Here is a 20,374-nt window from a genome sequence, read left to right as displayed (position 1 = left end):
CCATTTATCAAGTGATAATTCACAAAGTATTCCTGGTCCATTACCCTAAGTAAATCTTTTGGTGCTCAATACTTACATATTTACTGAAACAGAGAGTGGAAAAATTACTTAGTCACAGTAAACAGGGCCACCTCCAGGGCTGTGGGACTCCTGAGGTCCCTTTTCTAGGGAATATGTCTTAATTTTACGCAACGCTGTGAAGCTTCAATACACCTTAAATACACGATGTCTGTGGTACCCTGCTGTCAGGTGAGAATGCAGGAACACCTGTAGGAGAGGAGGTTATTTAATCTGAGACTTCCAAACTTTGTGTGAATGACCTAATACTGTAGAGAAGAAACTGTGCTCCTCTTCAGTGTTGTCCTTTTTTTGTGACTCTGAACCTTCATTTCTTCTTTTTCTGGTTCTGCTCAATGCTCACCAGAAAACTCCTGGGTTGCTTCACCCTGACATATTGCCTCTTCAGGCAGACCCAAGAATTCAAGCCCTCTATGAATACCAGGGCTTGCAATTGCAGGGCTTTCCTTCAGTTGTCTAAAGAAGGCTTCATCTACTTTTTCTTTCTGATCAGGCAGTCCGTAGCAGATGCTTACCATTACGTTACCTGTGTTAGTTGGTGCTGATCACTTACCTATCAGTAGTGACTATCTCATCGCCTGCTCCAAGGAGAGCTTCATACATTCAAACCACTCCTGCACAAATGCACCTCCTTGCCTTCCCAGTCCTTCTCTCCATTCATTGCGGCATTCAAGCCATGCGAGCTGTCCCACCAACTCTCTGTAATCCCGGTGAGATCGTAGTTTTGCAATGGCACATGGACCACCAACTCCTCCTGTTCGTTTGACATATGTAGGTGTTTGTGGAGGGGCACTTGAGGTGAGCCACCAGTTGTGCTGCTTTCCCAGGGAAGGCATGAGAGCTTCTATCATCCTCTCCCAGGACACCTCCTCACAGCCTCTGTTCTTCCATTTCTCTTCAGGATACGGTAATCCTCTCTCATTGTACCTGCTTTAAGCCCTCCTCACTAGGTTTGCAAGCCTAGATGCAAAGCCTTCGAAAAGCTGCTCTTGCCACTCTGCCAGATAAGTCCCTTCTTTCACTTACATTCCTTTTTCCTCAAAGAGGGACCCATGGTCATAGAAGCCAAAGCCCTGTCTTTGATCACTAGGTGGTGACTTGCAGGATGCATCCACTTCTACCTAAGTCTTTCCCACTCACTGTCAGGATTTAGTAGGACAGCACCGGGGCCCCCATGCTGCCAGATGTGTAGTCACTCTTAGTATACTCAAGGTCACCCTTTCAAAAACCTGTTCAAAACCAGGGGCTTTTGGTGCTCCCATGAATGAGTGGCAAAAGTTAATAGCCAGAGGGTGACACAAACCTTGGCAATGTGTCCTTATCTCTCATACACACCCCCAACAAGCCACAAAGCTCTTGAGACATCAAGCCAGGCTAGTAGATAGGGCTTCCATTTCCTACAGGAAGACGTCTTCAATGACCATCACTCACCTCTGCTTCTTGGTATGGACATTTGGTACAGGCTCAGCTGGCGTCCCTGACGGTTCTTGTTCCTCCTCACCTGACCCAGGTTACTAAATCTATTCAGTAGCTGCAGATCCGCATGTGGAGCAGGACCCTCCCTTCTGCTGCGAGCTTCCCTCCTCTTGGGAGTCTCCATCTGTTGCTCCTTTGAGCATAACTGCTATTTGTCCCTTTTTCCTTGCATTGCAGGGTGCATGATCTTCACTTTCAGAGACTCTGCGAAGATTCTCTTGATCTCTTCTTCACCCTCCCTGATGCTACACAATCTGCTCACCTCCTTTCCCACCTCACTACAGCTCCTTCACCTGGTAACTCCGCACCTCAACTAGAGTACTTCTCTTAGAAATGAGGCATCAGGTGCTCTCTGAAGCCCAATGTGAATGGCCATATCCTTCCTTTAGGGCTTCTTCTGGGTTGAGGTCTCCAGCGTGCTAAAGATAGTTGCATCAGCCCATGCTGGGGACCAGGCCTTGTGGCCCATCACCACCATCATTATAGCCTCAGTCAGGTCCACGCTGTCCTGAGCAACGTTTCTGGGCCCCTTCACACCCTTGTTTTGCTAACTGCTGTCACAACTGCTGCAGCTCTGTTATTAAATCAAAATGTTCGTTCTTTTCATGTCCAAGTTTTTGTTAAATATTGAGACTCTCACAGTTAAACTTTGATCTACAGGAAATCAGGTTCTGAATTTGTCTGATCTCAAAACTTTCTTGTCTCGTGATACTACAAATAGTTTAACAAGAGAGGGGAGACTGAAAACACAACTTTGACTAGGTTGTGTCATACAGTTCTTGTTGTGTGCACATCTTTAATTTGTTGCCTTTTTAAAAGACAACTGTAATTGCCACAACTCAAATGAGAGGTAAACGTTGTCTTTTGCAGTGTAATTTCTTGAAGTGTGGACTTTCTCAGGGCCTGATGTTTTGGAAAATTCAGATCTACTATATGGACTATGTTGCCCCTGTCTTTAGGCACAAATGCTGCAGAGTATACTGTTGGTGATCCGGTACTTTCCCTTAGAAAAGCTGTGCAGACTTTTCCTAATTGCATCCCAGCTAGCCACATTTCAACTGATTTTGTTCTTAGGAGGGTTTCAAGTATTCGTTCTGGTGCACAGGATCTGAACCAACATCACACCTTTTAAAAATTAGTATTGCACGTGCTAGATTGAACAGAATGCACGGGGACCGCATGTGCCCAGCTACATGTACCCTACCTGTAGGGTATCCGGAAGCACCTTCTTTAGGAGTGGAGGCAGGTCACCAAATGCGTCAGGCCAGTGTTGCAATTGTTACGGTCCATATCGAATAGGATGATGAAAGCTTTTTTGGTGCCTTTACGCAAATCTAGATGAGATAACAGTTGGTGATGCATAAGATACCACCCATCCAGCTCTAAACAGGATTCAGAAGACAGTAACGACAAACGCACCTGAAGAGGGATGGAAAAGATTGTAATTATAAACTGAGCGAGAAGACAAAAGAAATTTTATACAAGTCTGTAAGATACTATAAAGTCTTCAGAAGCAAATGAGAGAGCCTCTGTTCTCTTTGGTTACATAGGAACAAGATAGTCCGTGAAATAGGTGATGCATTTAAACCAATAAAGGGATGCATTTATTCATGAGGCATCACTTGCTGCCACAGGTAGTAAGCGCGCGTTGGGAAGAGTAATACAGCACATGCGTGCAGGTCAGAGACTGGTCTAAATATCAGTGATGGGACAGAGTGTGCTGTGATAAAGGTAAGGGACAGCTATAGAAGATAGGGGGGGTACTAAAAAAATGGCAGGTGAAATTCTGCGTAGATAAACAGTGATGCTCATGGTGTGTGTTGGGGCAGGGGGAGAACAGTTCTAATTTCACAGTTCACAGTGGCCTCTGAACTGACGAGTATCGCTGGTAATTGAGACCTCGATGTTATGGAATAGCTTCATGAAAACATAGGTTTGATACTCAACAGCTTTCAAGAAGGTACTCAAACATTAGAATTCATCGGGAAAGGAATTCAGGACAAATCAGAGATCACTGTTGTGACCTTTGATGAGAATGGGGTGGCTTTTCAGAGTTCTCATACCATACCTGAGAGTAAACTTCAGACTGAGCTGAGGTGGACTGAGTATCTATTGGCCTTGTTCATGCAAAGGGCCTCTCTCTTTGTGTTGGTCATAGTGTGATGGTAGCAGCAGTTGTGGATATAGGCCATCCCTGCCATCTACTATTAAAAGAGCTTGCTGTAGGGTGCTTTACTTTTTAACCCCTCTCCTCTGAGATTTTTGCAGTGGCTTCACTTTGTGGTTGCATGCGGGCAAACTAGCCCAGGCAAACTAGCAGCAGGAAAACGCGTAAATATAAAATCTGTTTAGAAACATATCAAAAATGGAGGTAAAAGAAAGAACTGGTGTTCTCTTCCATATCAATGGTCATCCTGCAGAACATTTGCACCCCATTTTTCCCTTGCTGGAGAAGAAAATTGGGAAATATAAGTAGCTTGGGTGCAGTGTTGTCTTGAACCAATCTAACCTGGCATATAGGAAGCAGTATTTCCTTTCCTTAACACCTAAAGCAATCCCATTACCTCATCCAAGGCCTCTGTCCTTGTTTTCCAGCTTACATTCTGCACCCTCCCACACCCCACAATACCTTTTTCTCCATGGGATCTTCCTAGGATTTGTGCTATTGTATAACTTCAGTGGCAAGGAAGCGTGTTTTTTTTATACGGTTATGCCGATGTGTAATACTCTTCGTTATCAGCACGATGGTTCCCATCCACGTGGGTTTGAAGTGGGCATGTGTTTGAAGTTCAAGCCATGTGTTTCTCAGTCATGGAAGTCTTGGAGATCTGCTTAAGAAGAGGTGGCTTATGGAGGGTATCTGTTAGTTCAGTTCTAGTTAATAAGTGCTTTCAGATGCAGAGGGTACTCTTCTGAGAAAAAAGTCTAGTTTTCTCTCTGTGATTTTTTTTTTTTTCACCTCTCCCGTGAAAAAGTCCATTTTGGGGTGAATCGCAAGACCTTCTGTAACAAATTTTGTATTACAAGATGCAGAGAGCTTTTTTAGGGTTTTAACTGTTATTTCCTCTAGGCGCAACCTTCTGCCATGGTTCAGGTAGAGATAAGAGCAGTTTTATTCACTGTGGTGTCCTGATTGTACAACCTACCTTTGCCATGCAGCAGCATAAGCAGTCAATGTTGATGCACGTCTTCAGACAACAGAGCTAAGCAACTGGGGAAAGAATAGAAAAGCTGGGGTTTTTTAAATTTGTGGAAGTATCTTCTAAGTGCACAAGTCAAAATTTTCATCTTGCATTAATTTTTATAGCATGAGAGCTGGACTAGCAGAATGCGTTTGATACAGGGAACCAAGGCTGAGCAGAAAATTTGAACTTGGAGGAGAAAATAGACATAGATGTTGTTATACAAATAATATGATGAACAACACTTGTATAGTGGAGGTGTTCTGAGTCATGAAGGTCTTCTGTGCTAATGTAGGTCAGGTTTTGGACAATAACTCCTCGATCATTACTGGTCTTTGTTCAGGTCGGCTAGATTTGTCACTAACGTGCAGTACAGAAAGCATTATGCTGTTCCTCTGTCTGTGACACCCTGCCTTCAGAAACATATTCCCTGTGGCTCCACAAATATTAATTGAAAGTGGTCAAGGGTTTAGCAGCTTGGTCTTAATTATTTATTGGAAAACAGAGGAGAGGCTATGTTTTTCCTGGAGTCTCTCTCCCCTTGCAGGATCTGACGCTGGGCTGTTACGCTCAGCAAAGCATTTTTTTAGCTTAGTCAGCTGCAGCCCATTGATTAGATCTCGGTCTCCTCGTGGCTCAGACTGCACTGCAGTAGTTTGCAGTGCCTTGCCGAAGATCCTGTACATGTGCAAGGGCGGCTCTGTGAGTCAGTGGGCAGAAAGAAGATGTTGTAGGCAGGGCAGGGCGTAGCCTGTTCAGACGAGCACGATGAAGGCTGCAGAAATGTGTCAGCTAATTGGAAAAAAAAAAGGTATTTATTTTCCAAGTGTCTGTTCATAGTGTTAAAAATAAACTTTGCTGCAGCGAACAAGGTATTAGAACAGGACAGAAAGGTATGTTTTTCTACTAAGTACTTTCCCCCCACTGGAAAATGAACTATAAAATAACACAAAGGATATTAACTCCTACATCCTAAGACCCCAAATATTCAAACATAGAAGCCCATTAGCTTTTATACTTACTTTGTACTTGAAATACATGAAAAGTTGTTACGTTATGTAGGAGATGATGAACATTTTGCAGTAGAATAAACAGATTTGTGGAGCTGTAGTACTCGGAGTTATATCCCTTAGGAAGGCATATAATTTTTGTCTCGAACTTTCTATTGTAGAAAGGTAATTGGAGAAAAGGCTGAAAGCACAACATAGTCACATTGGTTCACACAGAGATCATAGAATCTGCATGGTTGGAAAGGACCTTTGAGATCATCGAGTCCAACCAAACAACCTACAATCTCTGCCACTAGAGCATGCAACTAGAGCCACCAGAGATGGGAGAAAAGGAAAAAAAAAAGTGAACCAATGTCTTTAAAAATAGTGCGCATTTCATATATTATAGAAATGCTGTTTCTGTGGGAATAGGTTAGTTATAAAACAGATCATTGTGAAAATTATGTAAAGGTTCTCGTTGTGACTTTCATTATTCGACTTGAGAACAGAGTTCACGTTCTGGTTTAAAACATTGCAACTACAGAAAGCCAGTGCAATTGAAATTAAATGTACGAAAAGCAGACTAGCTGATAGATTTGAAAATCTATTAGCGAGCAGGGACTCTTGTATCTTGTTATAACTAGCTGTTTCTCTGCTTTCCTCCCCTGGCAGCCCTGGTTCAGTGAGGGTGACCTCAGATCATCTACATCAGCTTGTTGGTGGTTTATTTTATGTAGCAACGCTCTGGTTAGAGCTCTTGTGCTAGAGCGGTGAGGGAAAAGGAAGGACAGCTCAGGCTCAAATCCCGTATATGCCTGCAGGGAACTGAGATCCCGTTTTCCATTTCCGAGCACCTTTCCTGCCAGGCTGCAGGGGAGATACGGTACATCTGAGTGTGTCATTCCTTCTGGTCGATGCTGTTCCACTTGAAGCTCTGATTATTCTTCCCACTGGACTACAGAGAGAGGAACGGAAAACTATTACTGTGTGCGGTGGTGAGGGAACAGGGGCTTCACTCCCTGGGCAGGTGCATGTTGAGTTGGATTGACAGTCAAGTCTCCCCTCCATCAGGTAAGTGCATTTGCTGCCAAGTTACAGAGTGCCTGTCGTACACCTTCTCTCTCTTGGTAATAAATATTCAATTATTCTGTGCAAAAGGGATCCTTTCCAACACGGATGTTCTTAGACTTGCATCTCAAAGCACCCTGTGGCTTAGGGGTGAGGGTGTGCTCTGGAAGGAGGGAAGTGTGGTTTTCACGTCTGTCCAGGGGGTGGAGAGATTTGAACTTAGCTCTGCAGCATCTCAGTGATTGCCACGACTGTCTTTTGTCTTCTTCCTTTGGTAGAAAAAGATCATTTTCTCCATCTGACTCTAGGAAAGCATTATGAGCTGTAAATCACAAATGAGATGTGACTAACTCTCTACAGCACTCTCCAAAACATTTCAATGTCAGTGGTTCCCCCGCTCTCTGTTACAGCACATGAAGAACTTCTCTTCCTTACTTATCACTTTCCATGGAGACATTCTGTGCTACTTGTTCCTCTATGGGACCACACATGTAAGAAACAAGTGTGGCTCTGAGGCCAAAATTCTCTTGTTAAAAATCAAGTGATAATCAAATAATAGGATTACAGCTGGAATAAGCTTTTGATTAAAAAAGTGGTCATTCTTTGCCCTGTTTCCAATGTGAGAAAGGCATCCTCATCTCCAGCACAAGTTCTGGCGCAGGAATTGCATGATGACACGGTTGGTGCATGCTATTCAGAAAGACGAAATTATTACCTTAGTCTTTTCTGATGTTAAAATCCGTTGGAAATTTTGAATTCTCCTAAAGTAAAGAAGGAAAGATGGCATTTTTAACTCATCTCCTTTGGGTCTTTTGCTTTGGAAAGAATAGTAGGAGGCTATTAAGTAACTTTCTCAAAACTAAATTTTGTGCAAAATCGATGGAATTCTTAGAACTTGCATGTTTTTAGGGAAGAGAAATACTGAGATTCAAATAAAAAGCTCCATTGGGTTGATTGCTTTTGATTAGTTGATTTCTTTTGCAATAATTGTCTCTTAGCCGAGGTCTTTCCTCAGTTCACTGAATTGAGTTTTAAGGTTATATAGTATTTTATAACATTAGCTCTGGTCTCTGATCGGGGTGGCCCTCGTGTTTCCATACTGTGCAATTCACATCTTAAGATACAGTGACTGCCCACATGACCCAAAAGCAGCACTGACTTTCATTCTGCTCTCTTACAAACCACCATGCTGCATCCCACCACAGGCAGCGGAGACCCCGCTATTTCTCGGTGGAGCACTGCAGCGGTTATCAGGGAAGGGGAAGATGAAGCTGTGAAGCCTGTAAAATTGGCGCGTCAGTGATTGTACAGAGATTGCTGGTGAGAAAGCAAGGTGGTGGCTGGGGAAAAAGCCAAACACCTTGGTGGGAACCCATGACAATTTAAATGGGGAAGGGGGCGTCTCTGATCATTTTTGGAAACTTATGCGCTGATGTTAGAATTTGCTCTGGGTGAAAAGAGCAAGAGATGAGAAAGAGCAAATCCCTTTGCTGGTTATTAGATCAGTGTGATTGGGGGAGGAAGGGATGTGTAAGTATCAGATGATTTTAGGAAGGAAAATCACGGTAGAAGCATACAACTGATCTGTGGCTAGGCTGTGTGCATCTCTGCTCTCAACTTTGCTTCTTATACTGTTAGGTGTGATACGTGAGCAGGGGGAAGTTAGTCTCTAGAGGGACCCCTCTCACCACTCTACAGAGCGCTCACAATCCACACAGGCTCACGAAAAACGCTTTGTGTGTAAATGAAACTAAATACAGCATGGGCCAACAGCCCTGGGAAGGATGCCGGGAGATGGCAACAGCTGAACAAGAGACTCAGGTTTCTGGAGGGATACGATATTAAATTGTTTTTTAATTCATTTCTGTTTAATTTTTTTCTCATTTTGTTGTTTTTTATCATGTTTTTCTTTGGGTTTCTCTCTGTTTTACAGTTCTTTTGGGCTCTTCTTTTGAGGCTGTGTTTGATGCGTTGGCTTCCCATCCGCTGCTCGTAACCATCTCTGCTATGAGTTGTGAGTGAGCCATCACCATGCTTCTGGGTTTTCATTTTGTTTTGTGCTTTTGTTATATATGGAAGTCCGAATTACACCTGGTTTTCTTTTTTTCCCTCATGATATGTTTGTTTTTCAGCAGGATCATGACAGCTACCTAAATGTGATGCAGAGGCCTAGAACACTTGGGATTCTGCTTGAGGGGCTGGCAGACATTTGGGTGGTGCCAGAGACTGTGATTTTGTCACTTCTGTGGTTTCAGAGGCAAGGGGAGGGGAGTTCTCTCATCTTACATTTTTGGCTCCAGCTTCCTCTATTAATTTCTGACTCCCCATTGGGATAAAATATGCTGCTGTCATTAATGATTCTACAAAGTGCTGCTGTTGAAATTAGCAAGTTAAAACTCATATAAGAGGGGCAGAATTTGTCTCCGCAGGAGAGGTGGAGATGCATATCCCTGCATCTCCCCGTGAGCATAACTGATGGAAGCGGGAGATTCCTAGAAGTCACAGAGATACTTCCTTTCAGTTCAGTTAAAGCTTCCTTTCACTTTTCCTTCTTATTACAACTTTTCCAACAAGTCATTTCAATGCAAGATAAATCTCCAAGTGCTTCCCATGATCTGCGGCATTTCCACTCTCCCCTTACCACCTTCTCTTCGATCTGCGCTAACTTTCTTTTAATTTTCTTACTGCTGGAAGTCCTTTTCCTGTTTCCAGGAGAGGTGGGTTAATGATCCTAGGTGACAGCAGGCCTGCCAGGGGCAAAGGTGGTGGCTCTCATGAGGTGTTTGCACAGGCCTCCAGAAAGTTGGGGAGGAACCAGCAGTCATGTTCTATGAGAGGACCACAGGCATAAGAAACAGCAGGAGGAAAGTACTGGCATCCAAATCTAAGGTTTTTAGGAAGGAAGCTCGAAACCGGGACCTTCAAAATATCAACCTAGGGTCCAGTGAGGCAAGAGGAAAAATTTTAATCTCTGTGTATGAGTGTGGTGTAAGGGGCAGGGATTCAGATTAATGAGGAAATACAAGCACTCCTGAAATAAAGGGAGCATATGCAGGAAAGACAGACTTCAGGTGAATGATAAGGGAGACACTTAAAATACAAATAATCATGTGTGTTTGAACTGGAGAATGATGAAAAGCAGATGGGTGCAGAAGAGCACAGTTTGGAACAATGCATCCACTTTGGACAGGATTTTGTTACCTAATTCTGTCTTTGTCTTTTATGTAGTGTACATCACCAATATATTGCAAGGAACACAGAGTATAATTTTTGCTCTGTGGTAGTGATCTAACATATTCTCCCAAGCTAAAACTCATTTTAAACCAAGCTTCTAACACAATTCAATATACTTCATATCTCTGTCATCTCGCTGACAGCTCTGTGTAATAAATTACTTTAGCTTTGTGCTAGACACAATCTGAATGCAGGAAGAGATATACTTTACCCTGAGTACCATTTTTGATAGTAATACTGATGTGGAAAAAATTAAAACATAAATCATGCATGGTTTAAAATTGTGTTTCAGCTTGCTAGCTTATTACCTTCTTATCATTTGGGGGATTCAAATCAATTGGGTTATATATGATTCCATCATCTGAAGCTCCTAACTGTTACAGTGTCCGTTCTGTGTCAAATGTGGACCAGTCTGGACAGCAGGGATGCTTTATCCAGGCTCTTTTCCACTGCTGGGCAATGCAGTGGTGGGGTGAAATTTGTTAACCGGAAGAAATGAACCGTGTAAAGAAATAATCTGGAAAATTAATGTGGATGAATTCAGAAGAAAAGTCAATAACATTGGGGTATACAGAATGTGCTACAATAAATGCTCGGGCAGGAGCTGTTTGTTTGGATGAAAAACAAAGTATCTCCACAGCCATGGAAATATTTGATTGCAGTGATTAGTGACACAGTCAAAAGGCATGACTAATTGCCTTGTGACTGGCAGGGCAGTCAAATACGGTTAAAAGAGGTGAAACCTTTATGAGGAAAAGATGCTGTTAACACAGTTAGCATCTGCCTATTTTGTCCAAAGGTCTAAACGTCCTGTCAAAACAATTGCAAAGTCTTGCTGAGTTGCAGTGCTCTGCCTTCGCTGAGGTACCACATGAGAGAGGACTGGAGAGAGAGCCCTTTGGGGTTCAGCTGCAGGACTGCCTTGGTGAGCGGTGTCATGTTGGCGGTGGGACAGATGCACAGTTAAAAGATGGCTGAGGTTTTGGGTTGCTTCTGAAAGAGGAGGGGAAAACATTTGCAAACTGCCTAGAGTTGCTTTCAGAATAGATCTAATTAAAGACTGCAAAGATAGCCTGTCTGCCAGAAATAGTAAGTATTGATCTAAAGAGATTTTCAGAGACATTGCCAACCGTACTGAAACCAGCACACGTGGTACGTGGTTCAGTACATACACAGTTGATAAGTGATGACATTGAAGCGGGGAAAGAACACGGAAGACAAACTCCCGTGGACTGCAAATATTGAACAATATTTGTGCTGAAAACATTCTGGGTTACACGCTAGAGTTGTTCCAATACACTCATTTTTTATGGCTTATGGAAAGTATCCAAACACACTAGCTTCCGCTCATAATGGAAGAGAGGAACGTCCTCTTGCTTTTGAATATGTAGAGGACATTTACGGTGATGGCTGATTCCAACAGATGTTATTCCAGTGGGCAATATTATGCTTTTCAGGAACTCACATCAGTGAATTCACTGGAATTCTGAAAAATATTTCACAGTCATTTGTCAGTGCTAATCCTAAATGCATGCCCCAGGAGCAATGAGGTACACGGTCATGAATATAGTATCTCGACTATTACCCGCTGCTAAATAAGTAGCTTATAGCTCAAGCTGGTGTACTGCAAGATTAAATGCTGCATTAAGTGCATGGGATACGCATACGGGTTCTCCTTGTGGGCATTTGATTAATGTAAAGGAGTTGTAAGATAGACTTGTGGCTTTTTTTGCTTGGAGTCGCTATAACTTAAGAGCTGCATTATACACCATCCGGGTGTATGTTAGTGGCACGGTGTTGGTGAACTTGTTTAAAAAACATTTGAAGTTTTATTCTTTCTGAGAATATTGAAACTAAGAGCAACTTCCCTGAACGCAAAAGGAAGCAAGTGAATTGTATGTATTTAAGCTGACAGAAAGGTGCCCAAGAATAAAAGTACAGTTTTAGGCTTAGTTCTGAAAGCATAGGCACAGCTGAAAGAACAAACATGAATCAACTGACCTAAGTGGGACAAGTTACCCAAGTAGAGTTGTTGCTCCAATTTCTGCAAGAGTAGGATCTTAATTATGAGTAAGTTTAGCTCTTCGCCCAAGCATAACCTTATTATGGAAGATGTCTGGGCCTGAACCTGGTTTTGCCATGTGAGTTTTGAAAGCACTGCTGTTAACTCTGATGCTTCTAGCTCAGCTGAAAGGATTTGGTGGATGTCATTATTTAAATGCATTTTTTCCAGAACAATGACATCTTCAGTAAGTGAACTCCCATGGTCTAATGTTCTTGCGGAGGCAGCAGTGGAAAGAGTTGGAAGTGTTGCTCAGCCCCCAGAACAGAGGAAGCCTCCAGCCCAGAGGAATAGTCACAGGAGAACTGCCTTCTTGCCAAGGCCACTGTATCAAACCTTCTCTTCCCCAGGACACGAGGAACAAGAGAATCAGAGAAAATAAAGATACATGGTTTAGGATATACTGGGAACACTCTGGGGGAAAAAAAAAAAGCAAGAACTTTGAAAGTCAGAGGTTCTTAATGTCTTTAAGTCTTACAGAAGATGTTAACACGCAGTGTCAGCAAACGCGTATGGTCATCTGGCCTGACCAGGCTGCCCTCCAGCTTTGCTTAGCTCATGTGATGACTCAGTTTTGCACTTGCGCTTCTCTACTAGCTTTTCCCTTGACTTGGAGTCTAAAAAGGAAAATACGATCTTGGATAATGTTCTTAGCTCTATGCCTACACTATTATGCTTCTAACCTATCACTGTAACCACTTTGCCCTCTCTGTAAAATAAGCTTTTCTAGAAACGCAGAATTGGAGAATGCTGTCTGTTTAGCTGGCTGCTAGAGCAGATGGAGGCAGTAAGAGCTTTGTATCCCTTGGGCACATACGAAATCACAGTATAGACGAGAAGTTCTCAGGAGTTAGCTGCAGAGGGGATTTAGTAATCTGCTCTGTCTCTGAGATTTTCTGTTGTCTCCCTTCAGCCTCGCAATGTTGCTGGTTTTCGAGGAACGGTCCGCTACGCTTCGGTGAATGCACACAAAAACCGAGTGAGTATTTTTTGGTTTTAAGGAGTTAACAGCAAGGTTATTTCTCCTCAGAAACCTGTTTTCAGGAGCAGAGGACTAAGAGGTGTGAGTTCTGTTCTGTTACCTACGGAAGTTAGTATATCAGATGAATTCCACTAGATGGTCAAGGCTGTTGACTGTAAAATCAAAATTATTATGGAGTTATTGAATCCTCTTTAGTTGGCGGCCTTAATTATTGTAATTATTGTGTTATCAGACACTTTTTAAGGGGAAAAAGAAATTATGCAAAAGTGGAAATCGGGTTAAGTGCCAGGCTGCTTGCTACTAGTTTCTAGCAGAACTTGGCTGTGAATGACCAATTCCCAGGTCCCCAGATCCATTCTCCACCTGGAATTCTTAATATTAACATCATGCTGTCAGGCAAAGAGCCACCTAGTGATAGCTAGGTTTATTTTTCCCTGAAAAGAGCCATTATTTACATAGTGTCTGGCCTATTTCATTCTGAACGCTTCCAGAAGTCTCATCCAACATTCTTCTCAAAACACTCGTTTGTCCTATTTCACTAATGCTCCTTTGTTGACAGTACACTGTAAGTCCTCTGGTTCGGACACTAAGTGCTTGCCAGATGGAAACTGTCAGTCCTTTTGCGTTATCTCTAGGTTTCTGGCCTTATCTGGGATGAGTCTGTAGGGAAAGTTTCAAGTTTTTTTAGGGAAGGAAGTTATTGTCTGCAGAAGGTGGAAAGTGTGATGTGGGGAGGGCAGTTGAATGCCTTCAGGAATTCGTTCTGTTTCCTGGGACACTGAGAAACCTGAGGTATAATTTTTGAAAGAGCTGAATAGTGCCAGCTGTAGCTGGCATCAGCTGAAGGTATATTTAGACACAAAAAATGCTGCATAATGCATGCTATTCTGAGAAATCATGTTCTAGACATTGGATGTTGAGCACCAAAAATGGCTTCTTGTGCTTTGACAGTTTCAGCTTTAATCCCCACGTTTCAGTTTCCCATTTGCTAGGCCAGGAGGAGAGTGGTATGTGGAAATGTTATACATCTGTAAATTGTTGTGGTGCTTGATGTTGTTTTGCAAAAGCCCTTGAGTAAATGCTGTCTTGCAAAAAGACTTTGAATGGTATTTAGCTCGAAAACAATAATAAAAAAGACTTTCTACACGCAGTTTGTGGTTTTTTTGTCCTTAATCTAGGTTAGTCCACATCCCATTAATAAACATTCCACTCTTGTATACTCAGTGAGGGAGAGTCCTACGGAAAGCTTGTGTTCTGTTGTATAGATAAAATTTCTTTCCTAATATATTCACAAAAAGGGGAAAAAAACAAAAGAGGTTATTCAGGTGACTGTGTTTACCTTGCCAAGCTTAAGAAATGCTTGATTTTACATCTTTAGTCTTTAATCTGGCTTTTTTAATCATTGAATGGGAAGTATGACTTCTCTTCCTGCTTTTTAAAATGAGGTAGCTCATCTGGAGAGCACAGCTGGACTACTGAGCAGCATGGAACTTTGCTCCTCAGTCTTCGTCTCTCTTTTCTCCAGGAGATGGGTAGACATGATGATCTGTGGTCCCTCTTTTACATGTTGGTGGAGTTTGCGGTTGGTCAGCTTCCATGGCGAAAGATCAAAGATAAGGTAGGAAACCTAGTGACTGTGCTTAAGATAGGGTGCTACATTTTTATAGTTATGACTCTTAATATTCCTCCTGCAGCTCAGTGCAGCTTTTTGCTGAAGTAAAGCCAGCGCCTGCTTTTCATCAGATCTCGCTGCAAGATGCTAACCTGCTTTTGTGTGTTCTGACGCACAGTGTCGGGTTTGTTTTATTTGGAGTAGCTAGACGTTTTCTTATGCACATTGTTAATCATATCTGATCAAGCGACTTTGACTTTGCTCTTGCAAAGCAAACAACAAAAGTGGGAAGGCTGAGCTACTCTTTTGACAAAAGCAGAGCCTTTAGAAAGGCGGAACGATAACGCTTTGCCATGCCAAACAAGCCAAATGGGAATTGCAACTGGAAAGTTAAATAGAATAAAGTTAACCGTTCATGTTGTCTTGGAAAGACTTTGTGCTGGGGAATAAAATCCCTGGAAAGCAATAGGTCACCTGTGCAGAAGGCTGTGCTAAAGGGACAGCTTCTGAAGAGCGTTTCTGACTCAGGATTCCCCTTTGACCTTTACCATCAGTGACCAACCTCGCTTTGCTAGGGCCGCCAAACAGGAGAAGCGTGTGGACACAGTGCTGGGTCTAAGTAGAGGCCGTGCTCCAGGAATGATAACACTAGATGGTATTCCAGGAATGATAAGACTGTATGACTATGAAGCAATAGAAGAGATTCTTGGCTCTGAGATATTTTCTTTTTTCCAGGAGCAGGTTGGCATGATAAAAGAAAAGTATGAACACCGAATGCTGCTAAAACACATGCCTTCAGAGTTCCACCTTTTTCTGGATCATATTGCAAGCCTAGATTACTTCACCAAGCCAGACTATCAGGTAGGAGCCTTTCTTTGTTACCAGTCTGATGCGTGGCACACTGGATTGGCATTTGGATTTTCTAACGTTTCCATGCACGTGTCCATACCTGGCTGAGGAATACTTTTCCTAGGACCAGGAGAAAAAGGTTGGCCTGTACAGTTCTTCGACATCTCAAAAGTGTTTTCTTCTCCTGCCACCACCCTGTCCAAAGTAATCCTGTACTCCAGACCAGAAAGCTCTTCCCAAGCAACAGAGTACTTTTGGCTTTCATTAAAGCACAGAAGTTTTGAGATACTCCAAACGTGACAGAATTTTAGCACAGCTTGACAAAGTCTGCAAAGAGCCTATGCCAACAGCTCAACAGTGCACACCAACTCCTTTGTTTTCTTGCAGACTCATATGGGCCTTAGCTATTACTATCTCTTTCTTTAATATTCATCTTAACATTTTTTTTCTCCCATTCACTGTTTGCTGAATGTTGTCAGCATATATGTGATCAGTTACAGTAGCTCAGCTAACACAGTATAACTGAGGCGACTTGATTCTCTGTCCCTTTTTTATCACAGTGTTTTTCACTGTACATTAAAGCCAGAATGATGAAAACAACATTTTATTAGCTGATTTGTGCAGTCTTAAATGAGTGTCTGCCTCTGTTGATAGTGCATCAAATGAGTGGGAAAATGGTAGGAGGGTGTTTCAGCAAACTCTCTCCAGCAGTGCTTTTTTATGTTAGCCATGGCCATGTTGCAGCATAGCAACCACAACTTTTTAAAAAAGAAAAAAAAAAAAAAAAAAGGCAAATACTTTCTGGATAGGACAGCGGAAAAATAACATTTGCCACTAAGATGGAAGGCTATAGAGGGATGGAGGTGGACTGAGGAGATGCTGAGGGAACTGGACTTGTTTAGACTGGAGAAGAAAAGTCAAAGAGGGGATCTGATTGCTGTCTTCCACTGCCTCAAGGGCAGTTGTGGGGAGAACAGAGGCAGACTTTTCTCAAAGGCAGCAAGGGAAAATGTGACTAATCACTTTCCTTGGTTTTGTGTTCTGTCCAGACACCAAAAGGCCAGGTCTGTTACTGACAAGAAAATATGGCAAGTTTAGCCTCTATCTACCCTTAGGTCCATGGTATACAAACTAAAAAATTCTTAACGGAGTGGTGTATACCGGCATTATGGTGGGCATTATATTCTTGCTGAAGAGGGATGCTGGGCTCATTATGAAATAAATACTTTTGGAAAGCATGTCCAGGTACATGAAAGATCAGAAGGGAACTGGGAAGAGCTAGCATGGATTTATCCAGTCCAGAGCATGCCTGACCAACCTGACCAGCCTTCTGCGAGGAGGTGACTTTTTCTGTGGATGCAGAGGGTGCAGTGAATGTTATCTACCTTGACCTTACACAGTCTCTCATAATGTCTTCTTATCCAGATTGGAAAGAGATGGTTTGAATAAGTGGACCACAAGGTTGGTGGCAAATTGTGTCTGGATTGCTGGGTGTCAGAAGGTTGTGATCAGCAATGCAAAGTTCAGTTGGTGGCTGGCCATTAGTGGTATCTCTCATGGAGCTAAGAGTGTTCAGTGTCTTCATTAAAGATCTGGATGATGGGACAGGGGGACAGAGCACATTTTCACCAGTTCACAGAAGATTTGGGAGAAGCAGCTGATATGCTGAAGGGTAGTACTGATAACTCAGAGAGACCTTGATGGGCTTACAGGAACCTCATGAGGTTCAGCAAAGGCAGGTACAAAGTCGTACACTTGGGCTGGAATAAAACACGTGGAACAGTACGGGCTGGGGATCAACTAACTGGCTAGGGAGTAGCTCTGCTTCGACAGACCTGTATGTCTTAGCGGTGTCCATGAAACCGTAGTGTGTCCTTGTGACAAAGCAAGCTAACCATTTGTTGGGCTGTATTAGGACAAGCATAGCCAGCAGTATAAGGGAAGTGACTATTCCCTTCTGTTAGGCACTTGTTAAATGACATCAGGAAAGCTGTGTCCAGTACAAGAAAGACATACAAACTGGAGTGAGCCCAGTGGAAAGCCACCAAGATGACTGGGAGCTAGAGCACATGCCATAACGGGAGAGTCTGAGAGAAGCGGGTTTCTTTGAGCTTAAGAAGTGAAGGAACAAAAGGGATCCTGGTTGTTGCCTTCTACTACCTATAGGGAAGACTGAGATGGATTCTTCTGAGGTGCATCTCATCCTCAGAGTCAGAAACTGTGATAAAGACTGGGATTAGCGGACAGATGGGTGAGGATGGTCTAATGAGCAGAAGTCAGCATGGCTTTTATAAGGGCATCTGCCTACAAATATATGGAGTTCTTGGAAGGAGTCTTTGAGGATGTGGGGTATTAATTTCTAAAAGACATTTGACAGTAATCCTTGACAAACCAGTAATAAGAAAGCAAATATAATTCTAAGAATAATTAGAGCAGTATTAGAGGGTAAACAGAAAATATACTGCCACGTAAATCTGTGTGACGCATACTCTTAAATATAGTGTGTAGTTCCATTCCTGCATCTCAAAAAGGATATCTTGAAATCAGAGAAGTTGTAGGGAAGGGTGACAAGGAGGCTAGAGATAGAATCATAGAATCGCCTAGGTTGGAAGGGACCTTTCAGATCATTGAGTCCAACCATCAACCTGACACTGACAAAAACCATCACTAAACCATACCGCTAAGCACTATGTTTACCTGTCTTTTAAATACCTCCAGGGATGACAATTCCACCACTTCCCTGGGCAGCCTGTTCCAATGCTTGATAACCCTTTCAGTGTAAAAATTTTTCCCAGTATCTAATCTAAATCTCCCCTGGCACAACTTGAGGCCAAATAGATTCACTTCCAGATACAGAAAGGCTAATCAGACTAGGACAGTACACTCTGGAAAAAAAAGAGAGGACTGACATGTACACGACATCTTTAAAATCAAACACAGAATGGCCAGAATTGAATGGAGAATGATTGTTTTCTGCTTCTTCTGATGCAAAAATGAGGAACTGCCAAATGAAATTAGCAGGTGCTAGGTTTGAATGAGCAAAGAAGATAGTTCACGTAATTGGTGCATTCTTCGCCATAAAATAGGTGTACTCCAAAAGCTTATGCATTCAATAACTAATTAGGCAAATTCATGAGAAAACATCCGCCTAAGGTTACTAAATACCAGAAATGCATTTTCTAAAAGCAAGACTGTGACCCTTTAGTTACTCACATTCAGTTTTGAGCAAGAAATTCCCTGCCAACAGTGGCAGCACAACTCCCGTTTCCATCAGAGGTGAAAGGGGGCATCATGACATGAGGCTAACAAGCAGAAACACAATCCTGTCATATTAAACTGTCACAACAGTAAAATCCCTTTCAAATCAAAGAAGCTGCTGCCACTGCCATGTCATGTCCATTTTCTGGAGCCGTGTTACCTGTTCCTTGGCCTGACCAACAATCAACTCTGGGAATTCTTATAATCAAACGTAGTGCCATTGCAGGATTGGAGCACCAGATTCTAGGTCAAAAAAGGAGGGGAAAAAATGGCTCAACTGAAAGCTTCAAATAATAGGTATTTTACTGTAGTTTGGTATAAGGTAGTAGGAAATGGCAGTCCCTCCTGGCCTTCTGATCATGCTGATCAACAGAACTGGAATACAAATGCAAACACATAGGCGGTTTGTTCATCCTAATTTTTATTCATAACTTAATGCTAATTCTGTGCCATAAGCCAAATGTATTTGTCACCGTATACTCTCTCCATATGGACTTTAGACTGAATCCTCTCAGTTCCGCATTATTCAGCTGCATAATTTTATTAGAAATGCAGGACCTCACCTACGGCTGTGTTGGCCTATAGCATCCAGTTTCCCTTTGACAGCAGAACATCAGATTTCCCTGGGTAAACGCATTGATGCACGGAGCACTGTTGCCAGTACTTTCCTTCTTTCCTAAAGAATATCTGTTCTTAGAAAGCAACGAGCATAAACCATGTCAGCATGAGCATTTGTACCTGCCATCTTACCGAGAAAATTTTATCATCCCTTTTATGGTTTCGTTTTCTTCCTCAGACAAATGTGGCAGGCCACGTCGTGCATGAGCATATCCTAGGGCTCCTGACCAAGCTGTACTTGGGCAAGACACTGCAACGAGTCAGCATCCCAGGACTGTGTTTTTCTGTTGTGTTTATGTCTCCTGGCAGCCCTTGAACTCTACGTATCAAATGTACTGTTCTGTATATGTCTAATCTACAGGAAAGCTGAGCCGAAGCTAAGTGTTAGAGTACAAGCCAGCTGCAAGATTTCATCAAATCAGCGTCAAAATGTTGCATGCACTTCTTTTGTAGATGCAAAGAAATTTCAGTTACCAAGCCAAAACCAGCCTGAGAAAAAAACTGATACGATTCTATGACATTTGCTTTCATTTTTTCGTACCTTTCATAGGCAAGATGGAGATTATAAACTGCGCTTGGTCCTCATGCTCATACTTCAGGTTTTTTCTGAGACCCACCCTCAAGTACGTAACAGAAATTGTTTTTGTAAATTTATTTCAGCTAATCATGTCCGTTTTCGAGAACAGCATGAAAGAAAGAGGCATCACTGAAAATGAAGCCTTTGACTGGGAGAAGGCTGGTACAGATATCTTGTTGTCCACTAGCACCTCTACTCCACCACAGCAAAACACCAGGCAAACAGCAGCCATGTTTGGGTGAGTATTACAGTTGAACCAGTCAGACTGTGGACATGCTCAATAAAAAGCTTAGTAACAAGTTCATATTTGAAAGATTTCAAGGCCATTATGGTCCTGGGAAGTTGGAGCTGCATGGCAGCCACCGTTTAATTTGGCTGTATATATATAT

General features: G+C 42.5%; 1 protein-coding gene across 2 annotated transcripts in view; it reads left to right on the top strand.

Moving 5' to 3' along the window:
• Positions 1-20,374, top strand: part of TTBK1 (tau tubulin kinase 1) — a 119,937-nt gene that overhangs the window by 51,292 nt on the left and 48,271 nt on the right. For both annotated transcript variants that reach the window (XM_063328019.1, XM_063328018.1), the window contains 4 exons: positions 13,003-13,068; positions 14,597-14,689; positions 15,419-15,544; positions 20,069-20,223. In XM_063328019.1, the coding sequence (XP_063184089.1) occupies positions 13,003-13,068; positions 14,597-14,689; positions 15,419-15,544; positions 20,069-20,223 (440 nt within the window). The remainder of the gene's footprint in view (positions 1-13,002; positions 13,069-14,596; positions 14,690-15,418; positions 15,545-20,068; positions 20,224-20,374) is intronic.

Source organism: Chroicocephalus ridibundus, chromosome 3 (assembly GCF_963924245.1).
Source record: "Chroicocephalus ridibundus chromosome 3, bChrRid1.1, whole genome shotgun sequence".
Taxonomy (NCBI): domain Eukaryota; kingdom Metazoa; phylum Chordata; class Aves; order Charadriiformes; family Laridae; genus Chroicocephalus; species Chroicocephalus ridibundus.
This window is presented reverse-complemented; position numbering and strand designations above follow the sequence as displayed.